The following is a 17,334-nucleotide window of genomic DNA, read 5'->3' on the forward strand; positions in this document are numbered from 1 at the left end:
TGTTGGCTTTTTCCATTTCAACAAGGTATTGCCATCCAACAAGTCAATAAGGCAAGCTCAAGTATCTGATATTTTTAGCTTAGATATACTATAGCACCTCACAGATGCCTCAAGTTTTCTCCCTGCAAGGTCTGAAGGAAATTCCCCCCTTCTCTGCTGCTGGTCAAACAGAGTTTGGGACCTGCTCTCCACATGCTGAGGCAACTGAGCTTTTTAAACAGCTGGAAAAGTCACATTTCTCCACTGGAAATTAAGTACTTAGAACAGATATAATCCCTGTCCAGTACAACTGGTGCTGTTTCCCCACCTTAGAGGAAGTAAGGAAGTGGTTTGAAACTGGCATTGAGGCCATCGAAAGAATGAAAGAGTAGTCAGATATGCCCCAAAACTTCACAAATTTTAAAGGGGAAAGAAAACAACTGAAATTCTGATCATTTCTTACTGAAAACATACTGATAACTCCTGATTCACTTCAAAACAGAAAGACCCAATTTTGGCCTTAAGAGAAAGGAGTCCATCTTAGTCTCTGCATTGCAGATGAGAACAATCACACTTTTGCTTGCTCTGACTTATTGCTGAATTGATTATTCTCCAAGACTAGGAAAGAGGGAGAAAGGAGGGAGATTGCAATCACCCTTCTAAAAGTCTTTTAGGTGAAAGAAGTGAATGCATCTTCCTTTTCCTAGCAACCCTCTTTCCTAATTCTGAAGCAAATAAATCTCACTAAGGATAGTACCTTAAACATATGGCACTGAATAAGGGGGATTTGCCTCCTTTTCTTTCTTTTTTTTTCTCCTCTAAATTAAATATGCCAGTCTCTGGAATTCCCTACACATTCCCTTTCACAGCAAAAGGGGTTTCTGTTCCCCTAAAATACAAATACCACAAAAAAAATTCCTTTGTAGCAGCTAACTTATCTGCCCACAGAAGGCTGTACCTAAGTTTAATATCTAGCCAACTGCACACAACCTGTTCACTACTGTTGCATTCACTTCCCACATACTCAGCAAACACGATGCTAACAAGATGAGAATAGGGAAGGACTTCAGTGTGCCAAGACCAGCAGCAACATGAAGAGCATCTTTACAGATGAACAGGTCATAACAACGCAGGAGGCTGCCAAATGATCTTGCAGCTTTCTTTGTCATCTCTCTTGTAAACACCTACAAAGCACATGGCTTCAAGTACAGAAACTCAAGGGATGTGTTTTTATTTTGCCCTTTGCTTTTCCATGCACAAGACACCCCACATTGCACAGTGTGGGCTTCGAATGCTCCCTGTCTTTCTGCAGAGCAGCTGAAGTGGAGGACCAATGGGAAGGATGTTGCTAACCCCTAGATGTGGAAGAGGGGTTCCTGCAGACACCCTGCAGGAAGGGGGAATCACTCCTGAAGTTCCTCATTCCCCTGCCTGCAATCCAAGAAGGCAGCTGGTGACACTGCGCGGAAGACTATCACAGAGAAGTTTTCCACTAGGAACGAAAGGGTAACAAGGATGCCAAAAGCCAATGGTCTGCATTTTTCCTTATTTTTGGTAAGCAAAAATAAAACCAAGCAACATGAATGTGACTTAGCAATAGAAATCAGGAAGGAAATGTAAATGATTTTGTAGAAAGCATGAATCAAAGTCATAACAAAAGCCACCTGAATGTTTCTCTATCATAGGCAATTTCTCATGTTCTTTTATGTCATCTTTGCAGTGTCAGTTTTCGAGAGAGCAAAGCTCAGCATGACAGGACAGCAATACCAATGGGCATGCAGAACATTAGCATGTTATAAATAAACTGCTAATTTGAGGTGGGAAAAATCATCAAGGCAGCTCTTATGATTAAGAATCAGAGAAAGAAAATGAGCAACTTGCTTATGCTTTCAGGACACTGCATTTTACAAAAAAAAAAAGAAAAAAAAAAGAAAAAAAAAAAAGCTTTTTCTAACCCATAATTCCTGAGGGAAAGAAAGAATAAACCCAGTGAAATACCCATGGTTGAGACAAAGAAGCTAGTGAAAATGCTATCATTTTTAGAGCCCTCCCTGCAACCACCTCAAGTAGTAAGTTGTCTTTTTTACTGGCTGAAAGAATTTTGTGCTTAAGGGTACTACAGCTGGGTTGTGAAGTTTCAGCTTCCTCTCACCCGACTTGCAGTTTTACATAACTCCCCAGAGACACTTTTTGGTCACAGATACCGCGCAGCTGAAAGCAAAAAAAAACCCAACCCACCCCGAAAAGTACAAGGTGCAGAAGCATTATACAGCAATTCAGATCTGGGTTACTTAGAGCCACTCAATAAAACTCTTACCATGAAAAGTGAAACTTTATTCTGCTGAGCCGACGGCCAGGATTATTTGTGCCTGCGATAGCCCTGATCACCACCCTCCATCTGCCCAGTGTGGGGTTCCCTTCCCACCCTGTCCCCAAGTCTGCAAGGACAGATAACACCCCGCCACAGCATGGCTGCCACCTCGGGTATTATTTCTGTCCTGCTCCAGCATTGTCACTCTGTCCCAGCATGACACTTACCAAGCATTGCTATAAAAATTTCTGTGAATATCTATGTTTTCCATGAGCGGAGATAATGGCCTCATTGCAATAGCCTTGATAAAAGCTCCAACAAGACAGCTTTCAGATATCACCACACAAAAGCCTTCTGTGAGAGCTGTAACCAACATCAATTCCTGCTACGCAAAGACATTAGACAAAGTGTGAACTAGCTTTCTGTATGGGGACAAAAAACTGACTGTCAATGTGTGCGACCAACGCTGTCTAAAAACACAACACTGTCAAGGCAAAACAGCACCAGCATATATACATGGTAATTGCCATTTAATTCCAGAATTAACAGCAGAAGAAAACAAGTATTGAAGGCAACACTAGGTTACTAGCATTGCTCAAGACATTATAATTCCATATAATTCCATTTCTAGTGTCCCTGGTAGGAAAATTACTTTAAAAACAGCAGATGTTAAAAAACACCCAAGCAGAAGGTGAAGGAAAGCCCAGTTTCCATTACAGATGCACTCAGAGAACACAGCAAACCCTTCAGATCTGCTCCTTAGAGCTTGCATTTTCCTATAGAATCATGGAATAGCTTGGGTTGAAAGAGATCTTTAAAGGTCATCTAGTCCAACCCCCCTGCAATGAGCACTGACAGCTAACTAGATCAGGTTGCTCAGAGTCCCATCTAACCTAGCCTTCAATGTTTCCAGGAATGGGTACCTGTCACCTGTCTCGGCAACCTGTTCCAATATTTCATTAGCCCTGCTGTAAAAACCATCTTATATCTAGTCTAAATCCACATTCTTTTCATTTAAAACCATCACCCATTAATAATCATAGGATAAACCAAGCTGGAACAGACCCAGAGGATCACTGAGTCCAACTCCTGGCCCTGCAGATCCTCTGCATCCTTGATAATCACACTATGTGCCTGACAGCATTGTCCAAAGGCTTCTTGAACTCTGCCAGGCTTGGTGCTGTGACCACTGCCCTGGGGAGCCTGTTCCAGTGCCCAGCCACCCTCTGGGTGAAGACCATTCTCCTAACACCCAGCATAAGTCATGGCAGACAACCTGGGACACACAAACCACCATTCTACCTGTGGTACAAGATGAAACCTTCTCTGTGCATCATTTTGTACTTTTTACATACTTACCTGCTTACACTCGGGTAGCATCCAAAAAGTCAGAAGCCTATTGGCAACCTCAGTGGACTGCACCAACATAATTGCTGGGCCAAGAGAAGGTTTTTACTTCCAGACCTGAAATTTGCCAGATGACCTCTTAAATTGAAGGTCTAGGAAGGAGGGATGCAAATAAGTCTACATGTCAGTTTGTCTCTGAAAAACATTTTAAAGGCAAACGTGAAAGCTAAGTTTTGAGATAGCATAGTACACTCGCCCCATGGAGAAGTATTTCACTCTAAAATTACATCTGTACTTTAAAATGTGTAAAAAACATAAAATCCTACAGTGCATATTCAGTGACTTGCAAAAAAAAAAAGTATCTGTTACTGCACTCTAATTTTAGTAGGATTTTATAACTAACGGGTAGAACCAAAATTAAGACAAAGTTATATTCAGAGAGAACTAGTAGAGTGGATCAATGAGCTTGACATGACATATAAGAATTTGACTCTTGCAGTGCATGGTGTGCACCATTGAGTCCTAAACCAGAGACCTTTAATGTCACCTTAATTAACAAGGAAGGAAGTTTGCCAATGAGTTCCTTCACCCGCCCCCCTCTTCTAGCACTAAGTTATGCAATATGCAACAACCTTTGAACCAACAGCTGTACAACAAGCAAAAAAACCCAAACCAGAATAGCATGGTTAAGACGAGAATGTCTTTCAAGAAGTTCATTAATGAAAATTACTTTTAGAATCTATGCATACATAACCAACAGACATACCACAACTCAGGGCAGGAATGCCGGAGCTGAAGCAGCAAAAGCTAAGCAAACATCTCTTGTTGTCCAGATGCCCAATATAACTTATTTTTACCAAAAATAGTTCTTTACATGTTTTCTAAAAGTTTTCACAGATTTTTGCAAAACAACTAGTGGCCCACAAGGTCTACATGACAGGACCATAAAATTCGATTGTAAAAATAAAGAAATGAAAGCCAAAATAATTAAAGCAGCCTCTGCTTTTAACAGTGATTTGTCCATATAAAACTCCAGATACCAAGGACTCAACATCTGCAATACTGCAAGTGCACATCACAGGAAACACCCAGATCTTCTGAAAAAGCAGGTTCTAGACCCTCGAAATGAGGCACCTGAATATGCCATCAGCCTTAGGTAGACACCTCTGGGCCTAAATGCAGCCACATACAAGTTTGAAGAATCTTGAAAGTAGTTCAAGGTGATCAAATTAAGTCTCCTACTCAAAGAAAGCGATGAATGGAATATTGGTATTACTTTTAGAGCCAGGAATAAAGAAAAGCCATATTTGCCCACATAACTTGGCACACTTACAGAAGAGATGCCAGCTGATTCTGAGAAGGTGATCTTTAATGCTCCACTTTGCCTTCCTAGCTTAGTCCTAGGCCAAAGAGCTGGGACACAAAACACCCGAGAGTTTCAGGGCATGCATGTGCAGCAGTGACAGAGTTAGCATGTTAGTTTTCACACTGTCACAGGTCAGGTCAACAACTGTCCACATTCGTAAGTGGGACAGGAGACTCATGACACATGCCATTAACCTTAGGCGAGCTCAGTTTGCAAACAGCTACCAGCACATTTGCTATGCATTCATGTATGTATAAAAGGGATGCTAAAACTCATGAAGTAGTACTCTCTTACCACACAACAAAGGCCATTTTCATTAAGCTCTGGCTTAATCAACACCTAGTCAAGCTCCTGCCTTCTCCTTTTACAGGGCTTGCAGATGCAAATATTTACCACAGGCCATGTTGAGCTGACAAGGCATTAAGAAATCCATGAATGCCACTAGATCCAGCAAACAGCAGCAGCATCCAAGCAGACAGCATAGTACTTCAAGAGACACCCATGCCAGGCATAGCACTTCCAAGTGTGGTTTTGGACCAACTTACTTGAGGAAAACAGAAGTTAAATAGTTCCTTTTTAAAGATGTGATAAATTGGGCAATTTTGCCAAGCCTGCATTCAAACAGAACTGAAATTGAAACAGAATCCAAATACCTCACCAGCAGCACCTCCAGCACTGCAGCAGCGCCATCACAGAGGCACAGGCAGCCTCCCTCCCACTGCACACCACTTCCCCCAGGGAACATGATAGGGGTTTCTTCTCCCCAGAATTACTGTTTTGTGAACAATCCTGGTCTTGAAAAATAATGTAAGAAGTGATTAACTCTGTCTGCCAAAACAAAAGCCTAAAGTCCAACTTAGTCATTTGTAAGGATGAGAGTTACCTCCATATATACACAGTCAGGGCTGCCAGCTGTAAATGAGATTATTTGCAGAGACTATAAAACCTGGAGATTTAGTTACTCTAAGAGCTTTCCATCTGCTGAAGCCCCACACTGGGCTGGGCTGGATCTTTGTAACCACCACTAGTGTAAGAAACTCACTGAAACTGAAATCAGAGTCAGAAACTGAGTCTCCAAGTCATCCTTAGCAGGCAGTTCTTCCACAAACCAGGACTAAAGCCTGAGCCACCTTCCCACTCCTGCAATCCAGCACCAGGACCAGCCCTGCCACTAGAGCCACGGCCTTCAACCAAGCAGGCACCTTCAGAAGAGATGCCTGAGAGATACCATACTTGAAGCAACCAAGAAAAGCTCCTGTCTTCATTTCACACGTACCAATCTCATTCTTGGTGCTCTGAATAGGAGGGATGGGCTGAATTTCCCTCCCACAACCACACCAGGCCTACTGGCCTGCACAGGACTGGGCTCCAAGGAGGAATGGTGCTACTTCACTTTCCTTTTTGCATCTTATAAAGAGCCATTCCCACAGCAGCCATGCCTACTCATCCCCTCTGTCCCACACCTCCCACTCCCCTCCCCAGGGCCAGGTTAAAACTTCATGAAACAAGCTGGGTGTGAAAGGGTCTCTCTGCAAAGTGAGTTTACCATGTGTTCCAAAATCTTTCAAAGCTGCCAGTCCACAGAAGTTTCACAAGTAAAAACTCACAATTACAGACACACTTGTTTTCACACCCATGTGGTTCCTTTACAAAAGGACACCTTTCACTTTACATTAATGGCTTTCTTTTCAGGAGAAATTAATTGTCTGACACTCTTCAGAATGGACAAGACATCTGAGGATATAAGATAACTTATCATAAACTGTGCAGAGAAACATACCAGAAAATCATTTTTCCCTTCCACAATATCTAGGATCACCCAAGAACACTATAGACAGCAAGTTCAAACAGAAAAAAAAAAACAAACCAAAAAGCAAGGCAAGAAACAAAGAAAATTGTTTGTTTTTCATACAAAATAGTTAAATCATGGCTAGAACTTGTTGCTACCTCAGGTCAGAAATACAGCTAGATTCAAACAGGGATCACAAAAATCATTAGCCACTGGTAGCTGTAAAACGCATTGTAATACCTGACCAAGAAAGTGCTCTCTTGACACATGAAGGGCTTTCCTGTGCAAGCCTCCTTCCCTGTGTTCTTTCCTGAAACACTTGCCACAGTCATAGTCAGAGAATTAGTGGGGGAACACTTCATCTTGCAAAATATAAAGCTGTTCCTAAATTCAAAGATTATTCTCTTTGTAAATGCTTGCACGTACTCACAGATAAGCACATAGTAAAAATTAACAGAACAGCACCAACACACCTGGAATAAAATGAGGGGAAACAAAATGCCTGTATTTGCTCAACCAGGTGGAGCATCCTCTACAGAAGAATAAACAGGACATAAAGTGACCCCTACCCAGATTTTGGTAAGTAGACTGGTGGTGCAAGGAAAATACACTCACAGAAAGAATAATAAGACCAACATGATAAAATGGAGGCTTGACGGGACAATTCAAAACCTCTGAACCACTGCATGGGCAAGCTTCTGTCTCCTTCCTTCTTCTCACTCATCCCATCTTGGGCCCAAGATTCCTGCCAGACCTAGTGCTCAGACCCAGCTTTCTACCTTGTTGAAGCAGAAAAAAACAAAAACAACACCCACAAAAAACAACCTGTCAGCACAGCCAGATTCTCCCCAGGCACAGTAGTAGGGGAAGAACCCTGTCTGGCCATAGGCAGAGCAAAGGAGATGATATAGAGGAGACAGTGAGGGAAAAGCAAGCCTACTCTTTCCAGCAACAGTAAAGCCTTTGAGCAGCTCAGCTGTTCATGGAACCCTGCCAAAAGCCCTTATCATCATGGGGCTACCATACTCAGGAGCTGTGGTGCAGATGGAGCCATACCAGCACAGCTGGACTCTGCATGAGGATAGTGAAGCCATCAGCAAGCTACAGCCTATGGGCTGGAAAACCTGTAGGGTTTTATTAGGATGCCCACTTTTCACAAGATGTTTGTCAGCATGGTTGGGGCAATAATGATTTATACTTCTTTGAACTCACCTCAGACACCTGCACCCAAAGGACCATGTGGTACCCCCTGGGGCTCAGAAACAGTGTATTGCTGGAGGAGAGGGATTTGAACCAAAGAAAATCCCTTAAATGTTAGTCAAAAAGTAAAGGTCCAAGCCTCATACTAACATTCATTTCTACTAACACAAAATATCAGGCAAAGTAAACAGGTCTGAATATGAAAACACATGTGTCTTCACATATGAATCTTTTCATTGCTGCAAAATAAAGAAAAGCTACTAAGTTAACTGTCCACTTATGTTCTTCTCCCATACCTTAAATCCTTCATTATCTATGTCCTATTTGGCTTGCTCCTTTACATAACACCTAGGAGAAAGACTGTGTGTTACCACATTTTTCTCCCTTTCCAGCTGCATCTTGCTGAGAAGGGAGGAAGGAAGAGGTACTTTCTAAACCACCAGAAAAATGAGAGCGGTACTAAGTATTCAGCTTGGAAATGTAAATCCTCCTGCCCCCTTCTGAAGTATGCCGAACTAGCCTCTCCACAGCTCATGTCATCTAAAGGCCACAGGAGTTCTCTAAAGATATTGTTGTTAAGAGGATTTAGCCCCTTTTAAAAAGGACTTAACATGTGGGTGGTGTCTCCATTTAAGCATTTTCTCATGGCTAAGAAAATGGCCCTCTTCTTAAAGGCTTATCTTTATAACCCAAAGACAGTAAGAAATTCTCTGCTATTTGAATTAGAAACATTTTGAGCAGCTTGCTTTTCTAGCAACCCCATTTCTGAGCATAGGGTAGTGCTAATGGTAGTGACTTTCTCACACCAAGTGAGAAGGCAACACCAGTGAGAATGCTTTTGGGGAACTTCATTGAACACTAATTTCTCCTGCATTCTCATGAGGATCCAAGTCAATTCACAAACTCACTGACACTAAAACAGCATGGTGTCACAACTCCTGTGCTATATCCCTGGCCACCACTTTCTCTTGATGGTCCCTGGCACTTCCCAGACCTGCCATTAGCTGGCTCAACCTGCTTGCCCAGCAGAAAACCTTTATTTATTTAGGTCAGAGTTAGTTTTCCATCCTGGGAAGCCTGAGATTCCAGAATGGAAAAAGCACCAGCCCCGAGCAGGGTGCAGGAGAGCATGGGAGGATGCAAGACCACTGGCCCCTTGCCACAGCACTGTCTCCAGAGGCTCAGGCTCTCCCAAGGAGTGCAAGCTTAAGGTTGTTTTGCAAGGGTTAAATTCTTCATTACTGCTGGTGTTTAAGCAATAGCAGGGGTTCAGATCCACCTGGTAATACTTTCTATGAACTACCCAGGAATCCTGCAAAAGGTCCTCAAGTTGAAAGGGCAGGCAGGCCGGGTCACAGCCTCCCAGAGCCAGGGCTCTCCAGGGCACAAGGGCCCAGTTAGCAACCCTCAGCCAAAAGAACTGCCACAGAGCAAGGAACTGGCTTTGGACAGTATGGAGAAGCTTGCTTGGGACATGGAAGAGTGTGTCTCCTCAGTGTGGGGCTGGAGAGGCCTGTTGTTATGGACTAGGCCACTTTTCAAGGCTTTTCCAGCAGTGTTACACATGCACAACCACAGGTAAAATAACTACCAAATTTCCAAGGGGAAAACAGCTTACTTGGGCCAAAGAATCTTTTTCATTTGCTCACGTAGCTGAACACCTCCCTGCACAGCCTAAACTATACTGCTGTACTGACTCTTTTTCAGTCATACCATAGTTTATATTTGGAAGTGATGGGTGGGTTGCCAGTGCAGTTACATCTGCAAGGCAAGAGCATTTTCATAATCCTAACCAGTGCAGGTGTGCTGGCCAAATTTTTAGACTTACCTCTAGTCTTTTGCATAGCAAGGCCTTGTTTCCAGCTGGGGGTCTCAGACTCCATCCACTACTTGCAACTCAATAATCAAGAGCTAAATTTATATTGGTGCTACTTGCCTGAGCTCACTGCCTCAGCTACCCAGCCTTTTCTCATTCCTTTCACCAGTCCCTAACATTAGTTTGTCAAAAATACTCTGCTATGAACCAAGGGCAGAACATCCTCACCTCCTAGTCCCAGAAAATCCTCCATGACTTTCAAGGAAAGCTACCTGGAAGCTGCAGACTAGAAAGGGCAGGATAGTGTCCCTGCCAAGCAGTTTGGGGTGCAGAAAGTCAATGCAGAGCACTAGGGTGCTTCAGCCTGACTTCCCAAAACATGGGTCTGTGGCAAACCAGCACAGCTCCAAGAAGGGCACTTGCATGAGCACAGCTGTCAGGGCAGAGCAGGATGCACAGCCCCTTTCCTGGTGTGTGCCATGAATGGCTTATCACCCTGGGTGGGTGCCAGCCAGTGGCTGTAAATACTGCTGGCCTGACCACTCTCTTCCTCCTCCATCCCACATCTCTCCCCAAAGTTAATACAGGGGCTGAGGGCATACAAGAAACTCATAACTTGTGTGGGGACTTCTTCGCAGGCAGAGGCCAACATCACTTTCCCCACTTCCAAACCTTTAAGGTGGAAATAAGCCTTCCCAGGTTTTTAAGGCCAGGAATTCCTACCATTAGAGAGGTGAGCAGCATACAAAAAGGCATTAAAATAATACATTAAGATCTTACAGGAGCAATTAATGAGAAATTTTAGGAGTCCCTATGACATCAACCTCCCTCCCACAAAGCCAAAAAAGCCTGAATAATTTCTCTCCCAGAATCATCGTGTAACACATGCTCCTCTTTGCATTCACTTACCACCACCTTCTAGGAATCAACCTTCATGTAGGACAGCCAAATATTTACAAAGTGGCCTGAAGTAGCCTGCTTGACACTGAGTGCCACTAGGATATGCTGAAGACCAAGAGCACCAAAATAAAATAAATTCTCTTTTACAGCAAAGATGCTTATTTTAAAAGTAAAAAAAAAAAAAAAAAAAAAAAAGTAATTTTTAAAAAAGCTTTGGATGGGATTTAATGAGCCTTGAAACTTCCACCACTAGATCAGCAACCAACACCTGCAAAAACCCACACAAGAGGCAGCTCATGCCATCCTCCCCGGCCTCCCAGCTGCCCCCAAAGCTCTTCCAGAAGTATTTCAGAATAACAGCACTATCCCATACCTGGACCATCACCGACTAGATGCAAGGAAAAAGGGGCCGGGGAGAAGGGGTGTTAAACCCCCTTTTGCCCTGGCAGGGGCGCACCGGGGCGAGAGGTGGGAAGGAGTTCAGCAATCCCACGCTGCCGGGCGGGGGTCGTGGAGCCCGGGGGGGGGCAGGTGAGCCCCTCCCGACGTCCACGACCCCGCGCGGCGGGGATGCCCCGCGCCTTCCCCCACTCTCCAACTCGGCGGAGCCCACGAGGGCCAAGCGCGCACCCGAAATCGGCGAAGACAAAGAAAACCCCACGAGTGGGGGAGGCGGATTTTTTTTTTTTTTTTTGAGGGGGGGCGTAAATTTTAAGGAGGGGGCATAAATTCTAAAGCGGGGGGAGAGGAGGGTTGGTGCTCGCCGCCGCCCCACGAGTCACTGACCTGCTGCAGGGGCATTTCGGAGAGCGGCGGGGGCCGGGGGCAGCCGGCCGGCGGTCGGGCTGTCCCAGGCCAGAGGGAGGAGGAGGAGGAGGAGGAAGCGGCGTCCCCCTCCCCGCCCGCCCCGGCTCCCAGTCACAGCCGCGGCCTCCGCGCACGTGTGCCAGACGTCACCGGCGGCTCCGGGGGTGAAGCGGAGACACCGGCGGGGCATGGCCCGGCCCGGCCCCCCGCCCCGGGGCCCTTCCCCGCCGCCGGCTGCTCGCTCTTTGCACCCATGCGGCGGGACGTGGCGGGGGATTATTATTTCCCCCCCACCTTTTTTTTTTTTTTTTCCTTTTTTTTTCCCCTCTCCTTTTCAATAAGACCCGGCAGCGGGGGTTGGGAAGGAGGCAGGAAAGTTTATTGCAACAAAGCGCTGCCTCCGCCTTTCCTGCCCTCCCCCCCGCACCCCGCCCGCCCCCCGGGTCCGGCTGGCGGCGGGATCCCCCCCCGTCCCCTTCACCCTCCCCGCGGGGACGGGGGGAAAACACAAAATTACCGGGGGGCGGCCTCCGCCTCCGCCGAGAGCGGGCTGCAGCAGCGCCGTCCTGCCGGCGGGTCCGTGGGGGGTGCAGTACAGCGAGCTGCCAGCGGGCTGGCCCCCATCCGCCGCCGGGGCAAAGGCACCGGGAGCCTGGGAAGCGGCGGCGGCGGAGGAGGAGGAGATAACACAGGGCGCCCCCGCCACGGCGCCGGTGCTGCGGATCTGGATGAAGGTGCCGGCGGCAAAGCGGGCCGGGAAGCCGGCGGGGGCTGCTCTGGAGTCCGTGGACGGCGCGGGTGGCGGCGCTGCTGCCGGGGCCGAAGGCTGGAGTCCCCTTCTCATCCTTCCCTCCGGGTCTGTCCCCGCAGCCGCGTCTCCTCCTCCCCCCCGTCCCTCCTCCCCCCCCGGCCTTCCCAGCTCCTTTCCTCCTCGATGCCGAGGCCCCGCGCAAAATACTGGGGGCTGCGGATGCCGGGGGGGCCCCGGCTGCAGGATGCGGGGCGCCGGGGGGGGATGGAGGCGGCGGGGCGGGCAGATGCGGCGGATGGAGCGGGGCCGCTCCCGCTGTGTGGGGCCGGCTGGAAAATGGCTCCAGGAAGCGGCGGCTGCTGACAATGAATGAAGGGAAAGGAGACGGGTTACGCGCCAAGGGCCTCCCGCGAAACTCGGATTTCCCGCCCTCTTTTCAAACTAAATTTGCATGTCCCCGCCCCCGGGGCGCGCCCCGCCCGCCTCACTGCCTCATTGGCCTCCGCCGACCTCCGCGCCGTCCAACGGAGGGGCCGCCTCCCCGCCCCTCCGCCTTCCCATTGGCCCGGGCGCAGCCGTGATTTGCATTCGGCGCGGCGATTGGCTGCGGGGGCGAGGCTGGGGGATTCCCCCTGCGCGCAGCCGGGATGCCGGTTCGCCGGCTCGCTGACAGTGACAGCTGCTCCCGCACGGAGCGCCCGGCCCGCCCCGGGCACCGCCCCGACGCCGACACCGCCGGGCTCCCCTCGGCGCGGGGGGCGTGCGGCGAGCCCCGCTCCGCAGCCCTCCGAAGGCTGGAGGGCTTTGGAGCCCGCTCGCCCGCCCGCCCGGTGGGCACGATCCCTGCCGCTGCCCCCGCTCCGGAGCTGCCGGGAGGTGCCGGTTCCCGCGCGGCAGCTCTGCGGCTCGGAAGGGGTCATCTGAGTTCTCGCCCCCGTTTGCTCGGAGAGGCACCGGCCTGCGTCAGCGGGGAAGTTCCTAGGGAGCCTTTTAAAAGCATCCCGGCGGGATGTCACCTCCGGTAGTTGGGGAACGGCTTTTCCACTTTCTTCATGCGCCTGCATCCACAAATTTTCAAATCGGCTCACCCGAGGCACTTACCTTTTTTTTTTCCCCCAAAAAGTAAGCGATTAACAAAATACCCCTTCTACAGTATTACCTCCAAGAGGTGAAACAGTGGAAGTATGCCCACTAGCTCTTCCCAGTTTCCTGTAGCGTCTTCACTTACTAAATGGCCCCTTAGAATAATAGAATTGTTAAGGATGGAAAAGACCTCCAAGATAATTCACTCCAACATTCGGCCAAACACTGCCCTACCCCCTGAGTTTAAGCTGCGTTGCCAACATGCCCCCTTAATTTATTAAATGCCCCATCCTGCCCAGCACTCACCAGCCATGCCCCATTTTCTCATGTTTTATTTACAGACTCACCTTTCCCTCAACCAGTGCTCCCAGCAGACTGTGTCCAGGCTGCCACTGCTGAGTCAGGCAGATAAGGATCCTTTTCCTCGGGAAACTTCCTTGTTTCCATCTCTACCAGGTACATGACCAAGTAAGTTGCTCTATCAAATCCTCAGCCCTGCCTAAAGGTTCTCCTGATCTGACCCCAGGTCAATCAGAGTAGATGGCTAAGGTGCAATACTGTTGCATATTAAATAAGAGCATCTTCAATTCTGAGCATGTTTTCCATCAAGGGAATAAATTCTGCTCTGTTTAGCACTGAAAAAGCCTTGATTAACCTACTGGATGCAATTTTTGGGTACTGCACCTTAGGGAAGATACCACATAGAGAGAATCCATAGAAAAATGGGCAAGAAAACCTGGTCAGAAAAATGTGTCCTTCTTTGTAGAAGAAACATTTGTACATTGGCTTTTGTTTTGCCACAGGAAAAAATAGGGGAAGAGGGCATGATAGTGGTGACCTGACACACAAAAGGTCAAGAAGATTGCTCTTTCTCTGTAGAGAGGGTAACATACTTTTTAGGAAATACTAAATTTAATTAAGACAATTGGGGATCAATGAATTTTATGGTAAGGAAATCCTCCTGTAGCTTACCCAGGGGTACTGGAGTCTTTTTAATAGATGAGAAAGACTTCTTTTAGCAAGTCTGTGTTTGTGTTCAGCATCCAAGACCTAAAAGCCTTTCAAGGTCTTCATTATAGTCCTTCCAGCCCAGGCAGGAGCAGGGGCTGCCTGGAAAATTTCATGTTCTTCTGCAGAACTTTAGCAGCCTTTAAAATTTCACCCAAATGATCAGTTCTGCTACTGTGGACTGCTCTTAAGGAGTCAGCCAGCAATGTGCAACTCTGTGTCTGTGCACAAGATTAAGCAGGTAAAATCTGTGCTCACCATGCCCTGGCCATAGCATGTGTAGCAGCACCTTGCTGGCTGGGTGAGGCTCCTCAAGGATTTGCAGAGTTCATATCCAGTCTTCTTCTGGACTGTCTTTTATGGTTTCCCTCTGGCATGGTCCCTGCCATCTTCAGCTAACTACACCGGGAGTCACTGCCTCACACAGAATTGGGACACATCCAAGGGCCAAAGCAGAGAAACAACTACAGCAGGCAAAGGGTGAGGGGAAAGTCCAAATAGAAAGAAAAGTGCAGGCAAGCAGTCAATGTGCTTATAGTTCAAACTAAAGATTTAATTTTTTGATATGTATGGAAATGGTAGCACTACACTGGTTTCAAGGATCCTGCAAGATGGAGAGAAGAAATGTGGGCCATGATACTACAGCATCAGGAAAGAAAGCAATAAATAAAAAACCACAGCAGAATGAGGATGGCAAAATTAGAGAGTCCTTAGAGCAGACATTTAAAGAGAAAGAACAGCAAAAGCAAGAGTATAAAAAGAGCCATGTAGATGTAGTAGACTAGCCAGGATCCCAGAAGCAGAAACAAAGCACAGTTAAACTGAGGGAGTAAAACAGACAGTGCATGGGCTAATGCATGGCACACTTCAGAATTCACTTTCATGTGTTGGTTCTTTCATCATCTAATTTTCTAGGAGCTCATTACTCTGTCAAGGGCATAAGTCAAGTAGTTGAAATAAAGTAAAGCTAAACTATTAACACTTAAATCCTATCTTGCTTCTTTGTGTGTTGTTTTTCTTTTTGAAGGAAAGGGTCTGCCTTAATGCATAAGAAAGGTTAGAAGTTTTCAAGAAGCAAGGACAACACTGTTACTCTCAGAAGGACACTTTAACTGAACTGCAATAAACCAAGAAAAACAACATCTATTTTTATGTATGAATAGAAAATAAATCCTTACCGCATATTTATGTCTGTAACCAGATGTTAAAAGCTAGTCCCAGAGTTGTACAACAGCCAAATGGGATGGCCAGGAGACAGGGCCCATATTATCTGAATGGGAGGGTCATATGTTCCTGTCTTCTGGAAGTGAGTTGCACTGTGACTGTGGGGTGGCTGGTGGAAGATTGTTAAATAAAAGCATGGGGTTCATCTGAACAGCAACTTTGCTGTCCATAAACTGAAATCTGCAGAAAATACTGCGGGAGAAGAGATGTGTTGTTCTTTTCTTGAACACTTATCTTGTGTCAGATATTTCAGTTTGCAGTGGGACCTGTTAAATGTGCAATTCACTTGCTGGAGCTAGTGGAAGGAACCTAAAGAAAGTGAAAATGAAAACATACATAAGAATTGTACAGAGAGCTACAAAAAGGAAGCTAATTGCAGGCCCAAGGACTTCTGTTGGTCTATAAAAAACAAATTACTGCCTAAAGGGATGTCATCATCCAGGTGTCTATTGCAGAGAAAGTACCCTGCAGAATTCAAAAGCTTATGAGGTACTATAATTAAGGCTGGTGTGCAGCTGTGATTTATCTTTCCTTGTGAGTATGGTTCTATGGTGCTATCCTTGTGAATATAGTCTTTATCTGTGTGATGATAAGCAATTCACAGTCATTTAGGGAAAAGGCTGCATTTGTCCTGAAAATTATGTGTAATGAGAATTGCTTTCTTTGGGATTCTGACTTGTTGCAGGTAGTGGAAGCAATAACAAAATCTTTGCCTAGATATTAAAATGGTTAAATCTGACTTGAAAACTTGGATTACAATAAGCCTTCTCCCATGAAGAAGATTCTGGACAATGTTACAATGGAGACTGCAAAACATTCCTAAGTCAAAACTCTCTCTAAGAAAGTTTGTAATAGGAATAGATAGTAAATCAATATATAGCCTTGCATATAGAATAATTATGAAGGCAGTAAATACTCAACAGCTACTTACTCCATGAGACTTGCCCATCCTTCATTCTGAATGAAGAACTGTGCAGGAAAAATGTCCACATAATAAAAGACCATATCATTATGCATACATGTGAGGGGCAGAACTGACATGGTACAAAGCGCCCCACTTTGCTAATTATTAACCTTTAAGTAATTAATTTCCTATATTTTGGAGCTTGATTTCACAAGCATGCAAGGAAGAGTTGAGAAGGGAAGGATGAGATTGTGCTCAATACCACACATCTGAAAGGCATGACAGCAAAGGGACATCTGGAGGGAATACTGAGACTGATGGGATGTATGTTTCCTACTGTCACTGAAACTGTGACATCCCATAATCCAGGTCATTAAAGAAGATGTCAAACACTGTCAACCCCAGCATTACCTGTACCAGACACCACTAATGACTGGTCTCCAACTGGACATTGTGCTCTTGATGAGAACCCTCTGGGCCTCACAGTTCAGTCAGTTTTCATTCCACTTCACTGCCCACTTAACATAGCCAATGTTTCATCCATTTTTTCATGAGGGTGATACTGGAAACTTTGTCAAAAGCCTTAATGATGCCAAGATAAATATCATCCTGTGCTTCATCCTCATCCACTGAACTGGTGTTACTGCAGAAAGCTATCATGTTGGTCAAGCCTGTCCTTGTCTTCATAAATCCAAACTGACTACTCCAAATCATCTTTCTGTATTTGGAAATGGTTTCTGGGATAATTTGTTCCATTACCTTCTTTTTAGGGTCTGAGGCAAGGCTGACAGACCTGTACTTCCCCAATCCTTCTTGCCCTTCTGAAAGACAGAATTGATAATTATTTTT

At 46.2% G+C, this 17,334-nt stretch overlaps 1 protein-coding gene across 1 annotated transcript in view; it reads right to left on the reverse strand.

Annotated features, from left to right (window-relative positions):
* E2F3 (E2F transcription factor 3) overlaps positions 1-12,364 on the reverse strand; it is a 41,941-nt gene extending 29,577 nt beyond the window's left edge. Inside the window, exon 1 of the mRNA XM_053961843.1 lies at positions 12,033-12,364. Coding sequence (XP_053817818.1) covers positions 12,033-12,359 — 327 coding nt within the window. The 5' untranslated portion in view covers positions 12,360-12,364. The remainder of the gene's footprint in view (positions 1-12,032) is intronic.
* Between the last annotated feature and the right edge of the window lie 4,970 nt (positions 12,365-17,334).

Source organism: Vidua chalybeata, chromosome 1, assembly GCF_026979565.1.
Source record: "Vidua chalybeata isolate OUT-0048 chromosome 1, bVidCha1 merged haplotype, whole genome shotgun sequence".
Classification (NCBI taxonomy): domain Eukaryota; kingdom Metazoa; phylum Chordata; class Aves; order Passeriformes; family Viduidae; genus Vidua; species Vidua chalybeata.